Genomic DNA, 21,534 nt, shown 5'->3' on the forward strand with positions numbered 1-21,534 from the left:
AACATTTTGTATCTTTAAAGTATTGTACAATTTTCGAATTTTTCTCGTCGACGCAATGATGTGTGCAAACTATGTGTCACAACTCGGTGGGATGTAGTGATATATGTAGCACTTTGGTATAATTTTGCTGCAAACTTGACGTATCTTTGTTCTAATTGTGCTGTAACAAGATTATGTATGGAGGAATTTGTTACTATTTTGGCTTTAACATGATGTTCTGTGCTGTAGTGTGTCACTGTTTACAGTAATATTGCAATGTAACCAGTAGTGTAAAATAATTCTGCTGTAACATGTCTGTGTGACGGGTAACTTGTTACAATTTTGCTACAACAGGGAGAGTCACTTAGAATTTTGTTAGAAAGTTACTTCTTATCAGCTATTTTCTACAAGTATGCTATAACATGTTGATGCATAAAGAAGTTTGTTAAACTTTAGGTATAAAACATTAAATTTATTGCAGTTTTTGTGTTACATGACGTTGTATGGGCAATTTTTTATAACTTTGTTGTAAAATGTCAGTGTAGGGGGCAAAATGTCATTTAGTGTCCACTGTGGCAGTAGCATTTATTAAAATTTCTAGGAGATGATGACAAATTCTTTTACTCTAAGACAAATGTAATTTCCTAGCATGGGGGCCTCTTTAATTATGGTTGATCCATTATTGGTTTTAGATGAACTAAGATGAATTTTCGAGTACTAACACATACGTTGTAAAAGTGAGCTGGACATTGTTAACCTTGGTAAAAATATATCAAACTATTTTCATTTGGCAGGTATGCGTTATGTTGTAAATCAGATCAGGAATAATGTCATGTGTGTTTTGTAACTTTGCAGAAATATTTTGCCAAATAATGCTGGGAATTTGTGGTTTTGAATACATGGTACACGAACTGAACTAAACTCATCTAATAGTGGTACTTAGCCTGCTAGTTATATCAGTATTGCCAATACATGATTTTTTGTACTGGAGATGTTGACATATTTTGATAAATAAAACAGGCAATTCTATTTTTCTTCAAAATCGAATTTTCGTTCATGGTAAGACATCTGCTGATGTACTTGCATATTATGATAATTACTATGTGTAAGTTATGTACTCGAATTCCTGACGTATTCTGATTAATAACTTCATTAATAGATTATGTTTTAGAGATATTGGAGTTTTCTTCCTCAGTGGGAGTTTGTTCCATCATTGTCTTTGGCCTTGTTATGTGTTTAGGTAATATTTATTGTGTATAATCAAATGATACTTGTATTACGAAATTATGTAGTTTAAGTGATACAATACAATAAATCTTTAATCAAAGTACACTTTTATTGAAAGAGTTTGTTGTATTAATGTGTTAAAAAATATGACGAAGTTGTATAGAACAGCAGTGGAACATAACTGCAGAGAGGTGCCAGATCCAAAAGTAATGAAGGTAAGGTATATTAGCAAATCAGTAACATCGATTATATTTCCTTAGAGTAGAAAATGATGCATTATCTCCCCAACTTATCTCCTAAAATGGTGCTTGCGTAGATGAAATTTAATAAAAACTTCTAGAAATGTTATGTGATGAAAGTGTACTCTAGTAACACGGTCCAAGATCTAAATACCAATATCTTATGCATTTAGCAAAAATTAGAGACAGTCTAAATATGACTGCATCACTGTGCCACTTAATTTGGGGTCATATTTTATTCATCAAGTGTAACTTAAACGTTAACTACATTCTCCTTGAAATTCATACTGTTCTTTACATCATTATCACTATTTGCCTGCTTAGCACAGTTAATAGGCATAGTGTTGTCATGTTGTGGCATACGTCCTGCCACCAGCTTCTGGTGAAAGTGTTGCTGTCATTGTGCCATCAGGAAGATGTCAGCACTGTGAGCTGTGATCTGCTGATTTACCTTCAACTGACTGTGAGGGAGGAAGTCTCCTCATATACATAGCAGAGGTGATGTTGGACTGGTGACAAGAAATTTGTTGGGTTCATAGAATGTGAATAAGTGTACAAACACTTCTGTACGCAATTTAAGACCATTTTGTTTCTCAATAATTCAGTCCTACTCAAAGAGGGGACTCACAGTTGATTTTTCTAGATCGACGACTACACACTTCCACTCTATATAAGGCGTACATAAAGTCCTGGAACACTTTCAATTATTTATTGCACAAGAACCAAGAATAGTACAGATATCATACACATGTCATTTTGAAGAGAAACCCTGAAAGTTTTTTTTTCCCATGTGTACCTCCACAGCATAGTTCGGTAATTTGCCGATAGTCAGCGCTAGTCACAATCATGGCGAGTTCAGGTGTGGAGCGAGCTTTCTTTGTGTTTCAGTTCGATAAAACTGCTGTTTAACGGATGTTTAAAACCAAGTACGGTAAAAAGATACCAACAAGGAAGGCCATTTACCACTGGCACAACAAATTCGTTACGACGGGTTGCTTGTGCCCTGCAAAAAGAAGCGGACGTCGCAATATGAGCGAAGTGAATGTGGAGTGCGTACGAGATATTCTTAAGGAGTCCAAGGAAATCGGTGGGTGTCTTTATCCCGTGAACTCGAAATGGCTCCAATGACAGGATGGGGCTCAACCCCATTTTCATCATAAAGTTCGTTTGTACCTGAACACGGAGCTGCCGCATTGATGGATCGGCTGTGCTATAAAAGAGGACAGCAGTTTTAAGAAATGGCCTCCCTGATCACCAGATCTCTTTCCATGTGACATTAAAGGTCTGTTGTATGTATCGCCTCCACCACGTGATGTGCCAGAGTTCTGGGAGAGAATACAGGAGGCGACTACCACAGTCCATGCTGCCATGCTGTGACGGGTATGGAAAGAATTCGATCACCGTATTGACGTCTGCTGGGTCAATCATGGTTGGCATATCGAATGTTTGCAACAAAAAAAAAAAAAAAAAAAAAATCTGAGTTTCTCTTCAAAATGCAGTACGTATGACATCGTTACAATGCTTAGTTCTTGTGCAATAAATAAATGAAAGTGTTCCTGGACTTTATGTACACTATATTAGTCCTCTGATGCAACTCCAAATGCTGAGAACTATCTTTCACTGTCAGAAATAAGTGTTGTGCTTACTACTTGTCCCAATCATACACAATCAGATACTCGAAGCAAGATAAGAGACAAGTGGAAGAAAGTACTCGTTCCTTCCTAAACAGTGACACACGGAAAAATTATAGTTATCACTCGTTGTAACTCACTCAACTGTACACTTCATTGACACTAGAAGAGAAGTGTAAGATGGCACTTGTTCCTCTGTATATTGTGACACACAGAAATACAATTACCCGCCAGGTCTAGAGATAAATTAAACATAGCTTGTCGTTTATTAACAGGCAGAAAACTGAGGCTAATAGCTGTGGCTGCATAATTACCGCAAAATTTATTGCTTCCCCTGGAATGTGTACAGTCTTTTCATAGTTTGCTGCAACATCATCTAGCTGTGACTCTATATTCACAACTCCCAATGACTCAGAAGCTCCCTAATAATGACTGTGACCATTAGAATACTTCTGAACATTGCCTGTATGGCATCGCTGCAGATACTGTCTGACTGGCTGTTTTGTTTTAATGTCCCGAAAAATACTGTTATGCGATAAGCTGTTTCAATTTGTTGGCCGGTAAAATATGGCACAGTCTTTGGCTGTTTAGTTTCAGAGGCCTGCATAACGCCGCCATGGTCCCATTGAATTGCTTCTGACATTATGACAATTACGTCATAGATGGGGGATGTGTCTTGTGATGTCGTGAGTGGGACTCTAATCTGCGAGAGTGACGTCAGAAATTTCCCAGATTCGTCACAGCAACTCTGCTTGTACCATCTGCGAAAGGTGTGAGGTTACTATTAATGTTATCTGCGGGGGCATTAATATACAACATTAACATCAAGGGTCCAAACTCCCAGAGGAACACCTTAAGTTACTACATCTGTCGTTGATTCTACATGAGGAAAAATGTGCTACATCTTCCATAGATATAAATCTTCAGTTCAGTCCCAAATACCGCTGGACAACCTGCACGGTACCTACTTTCATTAACAGTCGTAGGTATCACATTGAAGAGGAAATCAAGGAATACTATCTCTGCCTGATTGCCTTGATTCTTTGTCTTCAGTATGTTACATGATAACATCGCGAGATGGATTTCACAGGGACGATATTTAATGGAATCTACGATATTTAGTACGGCGAAGTTAATTCTGTTCCAGATATCGAAGGCGACACGCCTTTTATTTCCCACCGGGCACTAGCTAAAAAAAAATCCATCGCTCAGAGCGCCCTCCTTGACATTCTCTGACTACAGTATTTTTGCAGTGAACACAATGGATGATCTCAGTAGGCCGCCATTGAAGAATGAGTGAGGTTCAAGTTTTGCAACAGTATGACCACCTCAGCAACGATATGCCAAGGAGGCTCTAACCATGTTAGTAGGTTCTAGGTGGAGCAGCATGGAACTGAAAGTAACCTAACACTAGGAGAGTTTGACTACGCTGATTTGTAGCACCGAACTGGCCATTTTTATTTTGACTGTTGGTTTGTTTTTATTTCAACTACCAAAAACCCTGCAGTAATTTTAAAGTAACTTTTATTATTGATGTTGATGCGTATGCTTACCGCCTTCAGATGTTTGTACTTCAAGGGTGTATCGTTCAGAAAAATTTGTCCTTATTTATCTAGCTGATGCCTTCGAAGCAGGTTTGGCACACTGATGGTTTCTTTTCGACACCAAGATACTGGGGAATGGTCTTTCCTTTGGCGTACCTAGGTCGGATGTGACGTAAAATTCATATTAACTAGGTACAGTTTAGATGCGCTTTCTGTTTGGCAGTCAGTTGTCGCGGGACTTCGTATCGATGCCATTGTCTGAGATGTACAGTTCAGACTTAGCTTAATTGTTTAACGGCATGCCATAGGTCGTAAATCTGGCTAAAAATTTAGGTTGTGTGGTCTCGTATTTTCTGGATATCGTAATTTCCTGTCGCATCGTATGGACGTCTTGTGTGCTGTGCACTGTGGTAGTCTTAAACTCCATTTGTACCGTTTTCTTTTGCAGCATCTGAAGATCTTTCATGTTAGTGTTGAAAGTTGTGTCTCATGCTACACCACCGTATAATGTGGTGTGTAGAAGCGACGCTTTATATGGTTTGAGATTAGTTGTAGTTGACGTTTTTAAAGATTTTGAAGCTGAGGATTGGCATTGATGTTTCACTTTCTTCTTTTTCTTGACGTGGTTTCTGAAATGACCTCGGTCTCACCAAACTCTAAAGTATTTTGTTTCCACTTTCCAGTGTATTAATCATCAAATATAGTTAATTCTTTATCTAGAACTGGCCTTATTGTAGCTGTTCTAGTTGAGTGTGAAGCAGCTGCTTACACTGCAGCCTCACACATGAGTACTTTATTTGTGTTCATAATCCCTACATTCCTTGGATTGACACCCTCATATGTTCACAGTTATGCATGTACAGGAACTCTTAATTCAGCAGTTTCGAATGATCGTTGCACGCCTCTCATTCTTTGAAAGGATTTACAAAGGCTTCAGTACGTATATATATAGCTTCACTGTGAATATTACATGTATTAACCCTCATAATACCAAAGGGTACAGGGTAGTTTATGCCCACATTTACAAAATGTCATAATCTAATCAATTACATTGTTATCTAAAGTTAAAAGAAAAACATTTTTTAATGAGCACTAGTTGAACGAATAAATTTTTCATGCTTCTCACTAATTTTAAAGTCATATTCAACAATTGAGGTGCGAAATCTTACTCACACATAAATATCTCTTTAAAAATTACATTATGAGAAAATTTATACAACAATTAACGAAATTTGCATTTTAAAATTTTTCTTTAGGGTGGCCATGAAGATCCCCTCCCCTCCTCCGCACCTGGTTGTAAACGTGATTGAAGATGCATTGATATTGCCAAAATGTGCTAAAAGATATTTTCGGGTTCTGGACCAAAATTCCAAATCCGTACCTGTTTAAAAAGTATGTGGTTAATGTAAGTCAACAAAAATTTACGAATTTCTTATATTACTTATGTTTTATACGGTGGGTGTAAAATAACGTTCGTGTGCAATTAAGGATCAAAATAGGCAATCATTATGGAGCTAGTACGTAGCAACACTCATCACACATACATAACATAATGGAAGGAAAAGAGAGAGAACAGTCTTTAGCGTCCCATCGACAACAAGGGCATTAGAGATGGAGCACATTCTTAGCATGTTTCAAGAATGGTGAAGGATATGGGCCATCCCCTTTCAAAGTAACAATCCTCTTGTTTGCCTTAAATTATTTAGGGGAATCAACGAGTATCTACATCAGGTTGGCTGATTGCTGATACTAAGCACTGTCCTCCGCAATATTATCAGTTTTTGTATTTTCGAGTTTATTATTGTACGTTAGACAGTGACTAAAGTACTAAGAAGATCGATGTGCATGTGCACTGTTTTGCAAATTTTGAAGGGAACCTTTACACTACACAGAGCTCTGATGTACATATTTATTCGTACACGCTCTTGATTTAGAATTTTAAAAAATAGTTTTATATTGTTCCTGCTTCGTAACACAAATATAATAAATAAGGAGGCTGAAGACATAATTCACTTTCTTACTTTTAGATGTGTAATTGTTTTCATTTACAATGTGTGACTAACACTTTGAATTATGTTTCTGCGGTGGTGTTCATAAATAATGTTTTATAATGATACTTTCCGTAACGATCTAATCATCCTGATAGTTAGAAACTACATTATAATAATGTATTGCGAAATTTATTTACTGTTGCTGGAGAATAACTAATAAATGTCATGATTTTTTAAAAGAAACTTTATTTCTTTCCAAATATTTAGAGTACAGAACTATAATCATTTGAATCACACACTGAACATCTTTCACGTCATGTTGTGATAATATGATCAAGGACTAGGCTCCAACAGAGTTTATGGACTAGAATGCTTTCAATAATTACGATAGCATTGTTTCGATGAAACATTTCTATTGTTAATGAAAGCAAGTCCGTTGGAATAGACTCTTAAGCAATAATATTCTAATTGCATTTCGAAAGGGACTCATTAATGACTAAAAGGGAAGGAAAATCACTTACTAGTTGCAAAACAATGCCAAGATATCTTTGTTTTTACGAAGAATACATAATACCATGAAGAGATTAATATTGACCTACGTGTCATGTTTAATGTATTCCCTTTCTATAAGCAGAACTTCCTAGCTGCTAGATCTTCATGAAGGTGGGAAGACTGAGTTGTAGGGGACCTTGCTAAACACTCTTTCAGCCATCTCCTTGAAGGAGGCAGCCAGGGCTTCCTGTATGACAGGTACCACCTCCTTCGCAATCTCTTCAGAATTCTCATTCAGAAACTTGAGGGTGTTGTCAGCTGTAACACACACATAAATTACAGAATTACCTTTACTTTCTCAGAGTCATAACCATCTTATAGCATCAATTAATAGGCCAAACTCTAAGACATATGAGTATTGCTGAGGTTCATGTGTTTTTTTTTTAATTATTGCCATATATATTTAAAATATTGTAAACGTATCAGAACACTATGAAAAGTAGTGCCCAATAAATTAAATAATGACACTGATAGGAGGTCGTGAATACGCCACATGTCTCAACTGTTAAGATCAGCACAATCATCAAAATTTCAACTCGTAGGAAATTATAAAATGAGTCTCTGCAGGTGCTAAAAGTAGCGATTACTGCTCTTCACATAGCTGATTGTCTCTGAGACAAGCATATCAGTGTCTTAACATAGTTTTCATATTTACAATCAAAATCTTAATCTTCTGGGAAGTGTCATCACTTTTTAAAATATAGTACTTACTACAGAAATGTGAGAGGTGACATTTACTTTCGGTGTTTATCCACAGTTAATTTGTGGTAACTAGTAGCATTTATCCTATGTCACTATCTTTTAAGAGTTATGCTATCTGACTGAAATTTTCCTAAATACACTAGTGTCCACAAATAACGCAACGAACCGCTATTTCCCAGTCTTGTGTCTAATTCACCGTATAATCATACAAACTGCCAACAGATTCAGTACGATCGTATTATGCACGGAAAGTGGAGTTCCGGTGAACGGACATCCACGTCAACCATCAAGTCAGTTACCATTTAGACGGCGTAATATCTAACGTGTATTCCCACATCCACGATTGCTGAATGCAGTCACCGACGGTGCAGCATGGCACAAAGAAGATGCCTACCAGAACACTCTGCTGTGGAGAGCCATAAGAAGAATAGAAGCAGGACAGTTCGCACACTGATGAGGCCTGATGGCTTAATGTAAATCGTTTTGTTGTTTCACGGATGTGGCAACAACTTACAGAGGCCGAAACAGTACCCCAAAGACCAGAGCAAGGCCGACCACGTGCGATATCAGAAAGAGAGGACCATTATTTCAACGTTATGCCACGATGGTACTGCCTTAGCACTGTACGGAAACTGGCATCAGACCTCGCAGCATACACTGAACGTCTTCTATCAAGACAAAATTTGTCCAGAAGACTTTGGCAGAGTGGCCTTTATTGTCGAAGATCTGTTGTATCTGCACCAATGATGCGTTTTCACAGAAAGGAACGTCTAGAGTGGAGACGTCAACATGCCGTCTGGGCGCTCGAACAGTGGACCAATGTTCATTCCACAGATGATTCCAGATTTGGTGTGTAGAGTGATTCTCGACGCATTCGCATATGAAGGGAACGAGGAACACGATTTTGGAATCCAAACATTATGGAAAGAGACCGATATAAAGTAGGGTATCTAATGTCGTGGGCAAGGATTATGTTGATCGCATGAAGACCTCTTCTTGAAGTTGTGTGCGTGAATCGACAAGGTTTAACTGCTGTCAGGTATCGTGACAAGATTTTGAAACCCAATCAGTGGTTGTTTCGAGGTCTTGCGGGCCCAGACTTGTATTGATGGACGATAACGATCGGCCTCAAAGAGCAAGATCGTTTGATATTTTCTTGGAAACGGAAGATATTGCACTCATGGTATGTTCTGCTCGCTCTCCCGATTTTAATCCCATACTGCATGTCTGGGATACACTAGGGAGACGGGTTGCTTCACTGCATCATCCATCAACCACTCTTGAAGACTTGGGAGCAACTCTGCAGAAATGATTGACGTTATTGTCTCTAGATGAGATTGATGATGTCTATGTCAGACCTGTGTTACTGCCAGAGGTAGTCACACCTCATATTCAGCGCATTAGTCAGTTGTCAGAATCTGTATACAAATCTGTTAAGTTGGAAAAATCTTGGAACATTTTATGAATATTGCAGCTGTTTACGTTCAGAATTCCTTACATTGTTACAACTTTACTATCATCTGTTTGTGCTGTTTGTGGCAAACCAAACACAACCGTCCAAAAATTTTGAGTTTCTTTCTTAATTTTTGGACCAGTGTAATTCATCACATTGGCAGATGGTGTTTGTGGCCAAACAAGAGCTGTATCATTGGAGAAATACAGAGCCGATCGAGTTTGCCGGGACTTACCCCAGTTCACTGTTAGTAGCGGCATGTCACCACAATGCGTCTGTGCGTAGCACACAAGAATTGCACCATAATTTAAGAATGGAATTAAAAGTTAAAGTTGCTTTTCCAAAATTTGTTAGCACGTCTTTTAGTATACTAATTTGTAGAATGTCAAATCTCCGAACGATCAGGTCAATATTTTTCCCTAAATCTATCATTTTACGAAAAAACAAGTGGTGCTAAAAAATAAAGCTAGAAACCGAAAAATTGGTCATTGTGTGCAGATGTATAAATTACCTGGTACAAGTCTCAATGTGATTAAAGAAATATTTTGGTCAGAATTCGGGTTTTAAAGAAAAATTTAAGGCACCACTTAGAAATATGAAAATTTGTATGAAGCTTCAGTTCAACAAAAAAATAGTAATTATGTAACCCCATTGCGCTACCTCTAATAGTTTTCGAGTAATTTGCAGGGAACTAAAATTGTAACTAAGACCTTATTTGTAGTAGGTTAAGTATCTGTTATATTAATGCAAAAAGTTTTGGTTACAACACGTGATGAAACCTATTAAATAATAGAGCTATGACAACTTTCAAGGCCTGGATATAAGAAATAACAAATACAAGGTTTCTTAAAGTTGTAGTCCAGAGGTCAGGTTCTACTGAAGTTCCGTTCTGAAAATTCTAGACGGCAAAGGTTCAGTGCAGGCGAGCTAAAACATTTCGGTTATTTTAAACAAATTAACTTCATCTACAAAAAAATTACGAAGATTCTACATTAATACACAACAGTGTTTTAAAATATTATGTGCCTGAGAAAGAGGCCATTTGGAGGCTGCTTCTGTCGGCATAGGGTGGATAACAGCAGGTATTCCCTTGGCCGTCCGTTGCGCCACATACATAAATATAGCCTCGGACGCTAGACTAGGCTTCACTTCGCATCCAGCCACTGTACGATCAGCGTCAGTCAAACACCAGAGTGCGTGCTGCCTCGGATGACGTCAGAGACAAGCTGTTACTAAACGCATATATCCAGTAATAATAGAAAATGAGCCCACGAGGACTGTACACCTTCTTGGATCACTTTAATTTCGCAGATGTAACTCTTAGTGTACCGTCCGTAATGTTAACAAATTTGCATGGAAAGTTGTGATATTTATTTTCCACCTTTGTGGCGAGCCATTATTTTGATTATCAGAAGACACAGCGAAAAACAATTTAAGAGGAATTTACGATAGAAGTCGTCTCTGAATGCTCTAGTGCTGTTTAGTATAGAGAGATTTATTGTCAGTATTAACATAATGAATATTACAAGGTAGAACAAATGGAACTTTACCAAATATATCTGTCAATTCGAACTCAAAACCTTTATTTATAATTACAGTTCTGATCCCTCTGGGCAAATAGAGTATAGCAACTTTTCTTTCAGTGGGCTGGACAAGAATGTGAACTTGCAGACTGGGAACTATGGTCAGCAAGTTCTCCATCGCTTTCCGGCTGAAGACAAAAATAATTTCCAGGCTCTCGTATAAGACGGCGAACAATATTCAAATACTTAGAGCAATTCAACCATATTCTAATATTTCAAATATTCTCTTCTATTACTTATAACTGAGATTATTATATACTATAAACTATTACTGCTGTTATTATTAACCCACCACCCCACATGATAAGTCCCACAACCTTACAGCAGAAGAAAGAAAAAAAACTATAACTACTTATGACTAAATCTGTTTATAATAAAAGCTTCACCTCAACACCACAAAAGAATTTAATCGTTTAACGAATAACGCAAACCTGATGACAAATAACAAACTAAATTATAAATCTAGAACGAAGTCCTTTCATTACTAACGGCCATGTATTATATAGACGATTTTCTTAAATTGGTAACTAATAGCACAAAGTGTATGTACGTCAGTTACTTTTTGATTTACAAACCAAAGCTACTTTTAATTGTAATACACATAGTAAGTAGAAAGCCTCGTATTTCCTTGCACTGTTTTATGACAGACACTTATTGTGGCAAATCAGGGGTCTGCCGTTGATAAGTAGACATTTAAAATGAGTTTAATATCTGTATAACTAATAGAAAGTCTGACAGAAAATTAGAAAATACACACAAAATAAAATACATCTACGTCTACATCTACGTGATTACTCTGCTATTCTCAATCAAGTGCCTGGCAGAGAGTTCAATGAACCACCTTCAAGCTGTCTCTCTACCGTTCCACTCTCGAACGGCAAGAGGGAAAAACGAGCTCTTACATTTTTCTGTGCGAGCCCTGATTTCCATTATTTCATCGTGATGATCATTTCTCTCTATGTAGGTGAGTGCCAACAGAATGTTTTCGCAATCGGAAAAGAAAACTGGTGATTGAAATTTCATGAGAAGATCCCGTCGCAACGAGAAACGTCTTTGTTTTAACGATTGCCACTCCAATTCACGTATCATGTCTGTAACACTATCTCCCCTATTTCGCGATGATACAAAACAAGCTGCCCTTCTTTGTACTTTTTAGATGTCATCCGTCAGTCCCACGTAATGCGGATCCCACACCGCACAGCAGTACTCCAGAATAGGACGGACAAGCGTGTTGTAAGCAGTCTGTTTAGTAATCCTGATTCACCTTCTAAGTGTTCTCCCAGTGAATCGTAGTATTTGGTTTGCTCTAAGCACAATATTATCTATGTGATCGTTCCAATTTAGGTTATTTGTAATTGTAATCCCTAATAATTTAGTTGAATTTACAGTCTTCTGATTTGTGTGTTTCCTCGCGTTTTCGAAGTATAGCTCATTTCTTTTAGTACTCATGTGAATAACTTCACATGTATCTTTGTTCAGGGTCAATTGCCACTTTTCGCACCATAAAGATATCCTATCTAAATCATTTTGCAATTCGTTTTGATCGTGTGATAACTTTACAAGATGGTAAATGACAGCGTTATCTGCAAACAGTCTAAGAGGGCTACTCAGATTGTCTCCTATGTTGTTAATATAGATCAGGGACAATAGAGTGCCTATAATACTTCCTTGGGGAACGCCTGATATTACTTCTGGTTTATTCGATGACTTTCTGTCTATTTCTACGAACTGTTACCTTCGTGACAGGAAATCACGAATCCATTCGCACAACCGAGGCAATACTCCGTAGGCACGCAGTTTGGTTAGAAGACGCTTGTGAGGAACGGTCTCCAAACCCTTCTGGAAATCTAAAAATATGGAATCAATTTGACATCCTCTGTCGATAGCATTGACTACTTCATGAGTATAAAGAGCTAGTTGTGTTTCACAAGAACGATGTTTTCTGAATCCGTGCTAACCATGTCGTTTGATTTGAGGTACTTCACAATGTTCGAATACAGTATATGTTCCAAAACCCTACTGCAAATCGACGTTAGTGATATAGGCCTGTAATTCAGCAGATTACTTCTACTTCAATTTTTGGGTATTGGTGTGACTTTAGAAATTTTCCAGTCTTTAGGTACGGATCTTTCTGTGAGCGAGTAGTTGTATATAATTGCTAAATATGGAGCTATTTTATCAACATACTCTGAGAGGAACCTGACTGGTATACAAACTGGACCAGAAGCCTTGCCTTTATTAAGTGATGCCATTTTCCTTGACTTCCGGAAGGCGTTCGATACAGTTCCACACTGTCGCCTGATAAACAAAGTAAGAGCCTACGGAATATCAGACCAGCTGTGTGGCTGGATTGAAGAGTTTTTAGCAAACAGAACACAGCATGTTGTTCTCAATGGAGAGACGTCTACAGACGTTAAAGTAACCTCTGGCGTGCTACAGGGCAGTGTTATGGGACCATTGCTTTTCACAATCACCGAGGATATCTCATCTTCGCAGTTTTTCTTGACTGGGATTCAGGAATATTTACTTCATCTTCTTTGGTGAAGGAGTTTCGGAAAACCGTGTTTAATAACTCTGCTTTAGTGGCACTGTCATCGGTGACTTCACCGTCGTTATCGTGCAGTGAAGGTATTGACTGCGTCTTGCCACTGGTGTGCTTTATGTATGACCAGAAGCTCTTTGGGTTCTCTCCCAGATTTCGAGATATTGGAAATTATTAAAAGCATCCTGCACTGAAGGCCGCGCTATATTTCGAACTTCTGTAAAACTTTGCCAATCTTGGGGATTCTGCGTTATTTTAATTTTTTCGTTGCTTCTGCAACAAAGATCTGACCCGTTATGTGTACCATGAGGGATCAGTACCATCAATTATTAATTTATGAGGTATATATCTTTCAATTGCTGTCGATACTATCTCTTTGAAAACATTCCACAACTTTTCTGCACTTACATGATCAGATCGGAAGGAGTGATGACTGTCTCTTAAAAAGGCGTTAAGGGCATTTTATCACTCAACAGAGGAAAGGCCACTGGACGTGACGGGATACCAATTCGATTCTACACAGAGTACGCGAAAGGACTTGCCCCCTTCTAACAGCCGTGTACCGCAAGTCTCTAGAGGAACGGAAGGTTCCAAATGATTGGAAAAGAGCACAGGTAGTCACAGTCTTCAAGAAGGGTCGTCAAGCAGATGCGCAAAACTATAACCTATATCTGTGACGTCGACTTATAGAATTTTAGAACATGTTTTTTGCTCGCGTATCATGTCGTTTCTGGAAACCCAGAATCTACTCTGTAAGAATCAACCTGGATTCCGGAAACAGCGATCGTGTAAGACCCAACTCGCTTTATTTGTTCATGAGACCCAGAAAAAATTAGATACAGGCTCCCAGGTAGATGCCATTTTCCTTGACTTCCGGAAGGCGTTCGATACAGTTCCACACTGTCGCCTGATAAACAAAGTAAGAGCCTACGGAATATCAGACCAGCTGTGTGGCTGGATTGAAGAGTTTTTAGCAAACAGAACACAGCATGTTGTTCTCAATGGAGAGACGTCTACAGACGTTAAAGTAACCTCTGGCGTGCTACAGGGCAGTGTTATGGGACCATTGCTTTTCACAATATATATATAAATTACCTAGTAGATAGTGTCGGAAGTTCCATGCGGCTTTTCGCGGATGATGCTGTAGTATACAGAGAAGTTGCAGCATTAGGAAATTGTAGCGAAATGCGGGAAGATCTGCAGCGGATAGGCACATGGTGCAGGGAGTGGCAAGTGACCCTTAACATAGACAAATGTAATGTAATGCGAATACATAGAAAGAAGGATCCTTTATAGTATGATTATATAATAAGGGAACAATCACTGGTAGCAGTTACTTCTGTAAAATATCTGGGAGTATGCGTGCGGAACGATTTGAAGTGGAATGATCATATAAAATTAATTGTTGGTAAGGCGGGTACCAGGTTGAGATTCATTGGAAAAGTCCTTAGAAAATGTAGTCTATCAACAAAGGAGGTGGCTTACAAAACACTCATTCGATCTATACTTTGAATATTGCAACTTCAGTGTGGGATCCGTACCAGATCGGGTTGACGGAGAAGATAGAGAAGATCCAAAGAAGAGCGGCGCGTTTCGTCACAGGTTTATTTGGTGAGCGTGATAGCGTTACGGAGATATTTAGCAAACTCAAGTGGCAGACTCTGCAAGAGAGGCGCCCTGCATCGCGGTGCAGTTTGGTGTCCAGGTTTCGAGAGGGTACGTTTCTGGATGAGGTATCGAATATATTGCTTCCCCCTACTTATACCTCCCGAGGAGATCACGAATGTAAAATTAGAGAGATTCGAGTGCGCACGGAGGCTTTCCGGCAGCCGTTCTTCCCGCGAACCATACGCGACTGGAACAGGAAAGGGAGATATTGACAGTGGCATGTAAAGTGCCCTCCGCCACACACCGATGGGTGGCTTGCGGAGTATAAATGTAGATGTAGATCAGCTTTTTTAAGTAGATATACTCCTATCGTTACCATAGTATCTTGCACAGCAACCAATCCATAGACCATAACATTCTAAAAAAACGTAATTTTAATGAAAGACAATGACTGAAATGAATTTTTGCATCTATTGTCTGTTTTTGTGTATTTCTGCAACAAAACTGCAATTATAACTCAAATGATACTTCTTAGAACAGAAGCCAAAAATTCCTGCCCTTCAAGTGTACTATTTTTCCATAAGACAATTCTGAGGTACCAAAATTTAGCCTAATATAGACAGGGAATAATAAATTTCCGGCAGTAGGTAACTGAGAATTACAACAATGTGAGCTTTTATAAGGAAAGAATACAAAAATAAAATGAACTTCAAGAGAAATAAAAGGATCGCCTCATTAGATTCTCTGAGATGGTTGACGAACTGTTGACATCAGTAGTCTAGTAAACTCCATGACTATTCTTTATGTAACTTTGCCAGGTTCTTCTGGCTAACGTCCTTACCACTCTCAAACATAATGTACTTTCATCAGATGTTTCAATAAGTGGTAGGGACGTTAGCTAGAGGAACCTGCCAAAGTTAAACGCACATAATGTTGTACAATTGATGTATGTTTCAAATATTACATGAAACATTTGTAACTGTTTTACACAATCTGAAAAAACCAACGTTCTATACAAAAACTGCATTTCTGAGAGAATTAGGTTCTGTGGTATAATCTGAAGTCGCCTCAGCTATAGTTTTCTGTTAAGACAGCGCACTTTGTTATGAGCTATGAACGTAAATGTCTGTTGTGACGTGATTAATTGGTGCTGAGAAGGTGTTGCAGTATATGACAACTGTGAAGTTCGAGCTCCACGTCATAGTATGACATTTCTGTGGATACCTCACTTCCACATTATAGAATCTGGAGGAGAATACACATATAGCCACATGAAAATGAAATTTGCTGTAAAGGTAGGAATCGTGTTGTATGCATTACCATCAACTCGGTGGACTCGTCTATCAAACCTAGTTTTCCAAGTATTTCACTTTGAAATCAGAAAACTCTGGGCTAGGCACTCTGTAGGTCCCTGTTTAATCTGAGCAAATCATGTACCGTAAAATATCCTAGTTGTTTTGTAACTGAATATTGCTTTTCGTTAATAGAATCTTGGTGATTCCTGTATCTGTCAATATAAAAGACGAGTTAATCTGTTATATTTGAATAATCTGGTATATCTACTTGGAATACTCGCAGGTACTTTCTAATGATACATTAAATTTCAATATTATTTAAAATAAATGAATGGAGTGTCATTCCATTATGGCAGAATGCTACAGCAACCAGTTTAGAATTATTTCAGAGTAAAAACAATCTTGGTTGCGAAGTTATTTAATATCAACGATGTGGTTCACTCTACTGGGATTTCATCAGATTGAATAAAAGTAACTGGATATGTAACACATGTGGTGTCACCGCTAGACACCACACTTACTAGGTGGTAACTTAAATCGGCCGCGGTCCTGTAGTACATGTCGGACCCGCGTGTCGCCACTGTGTGATCGCAAACCTAGCGCCACCACATGGCAGGTCTCGAGAGACTGAGGAGACCTCGCCCCAGTTGTACGGACAACATAGCTAGCGATTGGACGTGCTAAGCCTTGCTCTCATTTGCCGAGAGATAGACAGTAGAATAGCCCTCTGCTAAGTTAACTGGCGACCACCTAGCAAGGCGCCATTTGTATCAGTGCCTATAGCTTACTAATATTCAAGAGAGATGTATTCCAAGGACTAATTAAAAGTTAAGTAACAAGCATCTACGTACTTTTCTTCTTATTCATTTATAAGTCTCATGTTCCAGACTTCACGCCCGTCTGCGTTAGCATTGCGTGCCCTATCGGCTACAGCATTGTGTCTAGGCTGTATGGTCTAGACACAACATTATTGGCGACGAGGATGGGATGTTAAACAACTACAGAGTGTGCTGGGTAAAATTAATTATTATGCAAAGTTTGTGCGCAATGCTTCTTCCATTTCAGCTCCGCTTCATCGCTTACGCCGTAAAGGTGTTCCGTTCGTCTGGACGACGGAATGCGAACGCGCCTTTCGCCAGTTGAAATCGGCGTTACTTTCAAATACGTGCCTTACGCCATTCGATCCCCAGAAACCCCTTTTGTTGATGGTGGATGCATCGGTTTTCGGGATCGGTGCTGTGCTTGCGCACAAGGATGGCTCGCATGATCGCCCTATTGCCTTTGCGTCCAAATTGCTCTCATCTGCGCAAAGAAATTATTCACAGATAGAGAAAGAAGCTTTAGCTCTCGTGTTTGGTGTTACAAAGTTTCACGATTTCTTGTATGGTCGTCACTTTACCATCATCACGGACCACAAACCTTTGACATCGCTTTTTCATCCGACCAAGCCTGTACCTCCACGTACAGCGCAGAAATTCATTCGCTGGTCACTTTTTCTCTCGCAGTACCGCTACGATATCTTGTATCGGTCCACTGCTAAGCACGGAAACGCTGATGCGTTGTCCCGTTTGCCTGTTGCTGAGGATAAAGCATTCGATTCTTCCGAACTTGCTTGCATGTTCATTGATTCGGAAACCGATGACGTGGTCGAATCGTTTCCGATTGATTTTCGTCGTGTAGCTACAGCCACAGCTGCTGACCCTGTCCTTGCTACTGTTTTGCGTTTTGTTGCTACGCAATGGCCCTTGTCCAAGTCACGGATCGAGGATCCTTTGGTTCGTCGTTTTTTTGCTCACAAGGAGAGACTTTTTGTACGACGTGGTGTTTTGTTGTTGCGTTCCGATAATGATCAATCCCGAGTCGTGGTCCCACGTTCGTTAGAGTCCTCTGTCTTAAAGCTTCTTCACCAAGGACATTGGGGTATAGTGCGTACGAAACAACTTGCTCGTCAGCACTGTACTTGGTTCGGAATCGATGCTGCGATTACGAATATGTGCTCCTCTTGCGTGGCGTGTGCCGAACAGCAGTCCGCGCCGCCGCGGCAATTCTTTGCATGGCCGAAAGCCACTTCCCCTTGGCAACGCTTGCACATCGATTTTGCTGGTCCATTCTGGAATGCTCGATGGTTGTTTGTGGTCGATGCTTTCAGTAATTTTCCTTTTGTTGTCCGGATGTCTTCCACGACGTCTTCTGCCACGATCCAAGCCTTGTCTGCTATCTTTTGCATTGAAGGTCTTCCGCAGACTATTGTTTCCGACAATGGCCCACAATTCATGTCCGCAGAATTTCAGTCCTTCTGCGAGGCCAATGGTATTCAACATCTGACATCCGCGCCGTTTTCGTCTCAGTCAAACGGTGCCGCTGAACGATTGGTCCGGACTTTCAAGTCACAGATGTTGAAATTGAAAGAGTCGCATTCTCGGGAGGACGCTTTGTTGCTCTTTTTGTCTTCGTATCGCTCTCAGCCCCGCGATGGTCGCTCGCCGGCTGAATTGCTCCATGGTCGTTCTCATCGCACCTTGATGTCTTTGCTGCATCCGCCACATCAGGTTCCTGTGCAGCGGCAGACTCCTGCTTTTGCTCCTGGCGACGTTGTCTATTATCGCACCTATCGCGGTTCACGGCGTTGGCTCGCCGGGCGCATTCTTCGCTGCCTCGGCCGCGCGATGTATTTGGTTTTGGGGGCCTCTGGTGAGGTGCGTCGGCATCGCAATCAGCTGCGCCTCTGTCGTCGCCTGGGTTCTGCCGCTCCCCGTCTGCTTTCAGCGACGGAGCCGTCCGGTCAGCGCCTTGGGGACCCATCTACTGGCTCGTCTCATCCCCAGGTGTTACCGACGCTGCCTTCCCTTTTGCCTCATGGCGTCGCGCCGCCGCCGCAGCCGCCGCCGGCGCCGCCCGCAGTGGACGCTTCGCTGCAACCGCCCGGCGCCTCCCAGGGTCACGCGCCGCCGCTCGCTTCCCGTGACCAGCCGTCCTCCGCCATGGACCTCTTGCCCGCTCCGGACCAGATGTCGTCTTCGCGCGTCGGATTCCCCGACGCAATGGAGGTTGACCCTTCGGCCCCTCATGTCTCTTTACGGGCGCATACACCGCATGTTGACGTGCACCCTGGACTAGGTTTTCAGGCGTTTCCTAGCTCCCCTCGGACCGAATGGCCGGGTGCGGGTGGCACAGCCTCGCCTGTTGTCAGGCTCCCCACCTCATCGCATACGTCAACATGCGGTCCTCCCCACGGCGGGCGGAAGCCTTATCTCACAACCGTTCGCCGATTTGCGGGGGAGGAATGTGGTGTCACCGCTAGACACCACACTTACTAGGTGGTAACTTAAATCGGCCGCGGTCCTGTAGTACATGTCGGACCCGCGTGTCGCCACTGTGTGATCGCAAACCTAGCGCCACCACATGGCAGGTCTCGAGAGACTGAGGAGACCTCGCCCCAGTTGTACGGACAACATAGCTAGCGATTGGACGTGCTAAGCCTTGCTCTCATTTGCCGAGAGATAGACAGTAGAATAGCCCTCTGCTAAGTTAACTGGCGACCACCTAGCAAGGCGTCATTTGTATCAGTGCCTATAGCTTACTAATATTCAAGAGAGATGTATTCCAAGGACTAATTAAAAGTTAAGTAACAAGCATCTACGTACTTTTCTTCTTATTCATTTATAAGTCTCATGTTCCAGACTTCACGCCCGTCTGCGTTAGCATTGCGTGCCCTATCGGCTACAGCATTGTGTCTAGGCTGTATGGTCTAGACACAACAACACATATGTCATAAAGCCACATAAAATGGCAAATGGACGCAACAGTAACTGGATATGTAATCCATCCGACAGACTGCATATTCAGCTCCTGTGGCGTCCATGTCCCATTTTATATGGCTTTATGACGTATGTGTCACGTATCCACCTTCTTTTGCACAATATGGTTTGCCCCAAAAGAGTGATACGCGTTATTGATGTTAAATGACCTCGCAACCAAGACTGTCTTTGTTCTGAAATAAAATACATAAAACATTGACACTTGGGAAATCCAACAAAATTTAGATAGATTCTGTTTTCAATTATATGTGTACCATGATTAGTAACATTAACAGTATGCATTTTCTAAATAATATTAACTCTTACTCTCAGCGACTACATGAATGGAGAAATTTTTCTCACTCTTTTGCTGCAGAAAATTGTTTCCTCTACGACATAACGAAATTACTTAATGTCTGAACAGATAATCAGTAAAACAGTTACTCCTATTAGCATTAATCTTATCATCACAGATCTAACAACTGAACATAATCTAACAGGTTTAGGTGCACGCTTATTCATGCAGATTTGTCCTGTCTCTACAACCAAATCAAAGGCAGTTTGTATTTAGCCGTATGTGTTTCGATTATCCTATCTATGAACCACTTAAGTGGGCTATAATACAGGAGCAGTTTCATATACATGTTGTTTCAAAAACTAAGGGACAAGCTTAGGGAAGGTTCCTTACATGAAAACAAGGAAAAATTTCTTGTAAATTTGGGCTCTAAAATGAATAACGTGAGAGCTAAAAGCACTTTTTCATCTGCAATCCTACGGAATACATCTCTTCTACTTTCAGTTCCTTGCTTTAGATACTTCTGCAGGAAAAAGTATGCACCAGAATAAAAACGGATGACAAAATCGGCTCTAAAATGGACCTGAAGGACTATGAGCTCTTATTCAGTAGAAGACATATGTCTCACAATAGCGAAGATGAATAAGTGCTCATAGCTGCCAAAGTAGGCAGTTTAGATCGCATATTTACTAAACATTTTTGTCTTGGTTTGGATCATAAAACCACCTCCCAAAATATTGGAAGCAAAATCCTTGCTGTAGAAAAGATCTGAACGTGGTTTTTAGTGTTTAGTGTTGCCACCCATCGCTGTGGGTTTATCTTTCGTCTTTTGCTTGTGTCACGCATGTGATTTGCTATTCGTTTCTTTTGTCTCGAGTGTGTGGGTGTTTGTCATGTGAGAATGCATTATTCTTTTCGTGAGTAAATTTGTCTGTGTGTGTGGGTGTAAGTGTGTGAGTATGCGTGCGTGTGTGTGTGTGTGTGTGTGTGTGTGTGTGTGTGTGTGCGTGTGCGCGCGTTACTCTTTATCTGAATGGATTTTGTGTGTTTATGCATGTGTGTGTTTTTAAGTGTGAATGTGTTACTCCTCTTTCAT

General features: G+C 40.3%; 1 protein-coding gene across 2 annotated transcripts in view; it reads right to left on the reverse strand.

Annotated features, from left to right (window-relative positions):
- Positions 1–7,102: 7,102 nt before the first annotated feature.
- Positions 7,103–21,534, reverse strand: part of LOC126203942 (protein takeout-like) — a 123,140-nt gene continuing 108,708 nt past the window's right edge. For both annotated transcript variants that reach the window (XM_049938335.1, XM_049938336.1), the window contains exon 6: positions 7,103–7,421. In XM_049938335.1, the coding sequence (XP_049794292.1) occupies positions 7,267–7,421 (155 nt within the window). In that variant the 3' untranslated portion in view covers positions 7,103–7,266. The remainder of the gene's footprint in view (positions 7,422–21,534) is intronic.

Source organism: Schistocerca nitens, chromosome 9 (assembly GCF_023898315.1).
Source record: "Schistocerca nitens isolate TAMUIC-IGC-003100 chromosome 9, iqSchNite1.1, whole genome shotgun sequence".
Taxonomy (NCBI): domain Eukaryota; kingdom Metazoa; phylum Arthropoda; class Insecta; order Orthoptera; family Acrididae; genus Schistocerca; species Schistocerca nitens.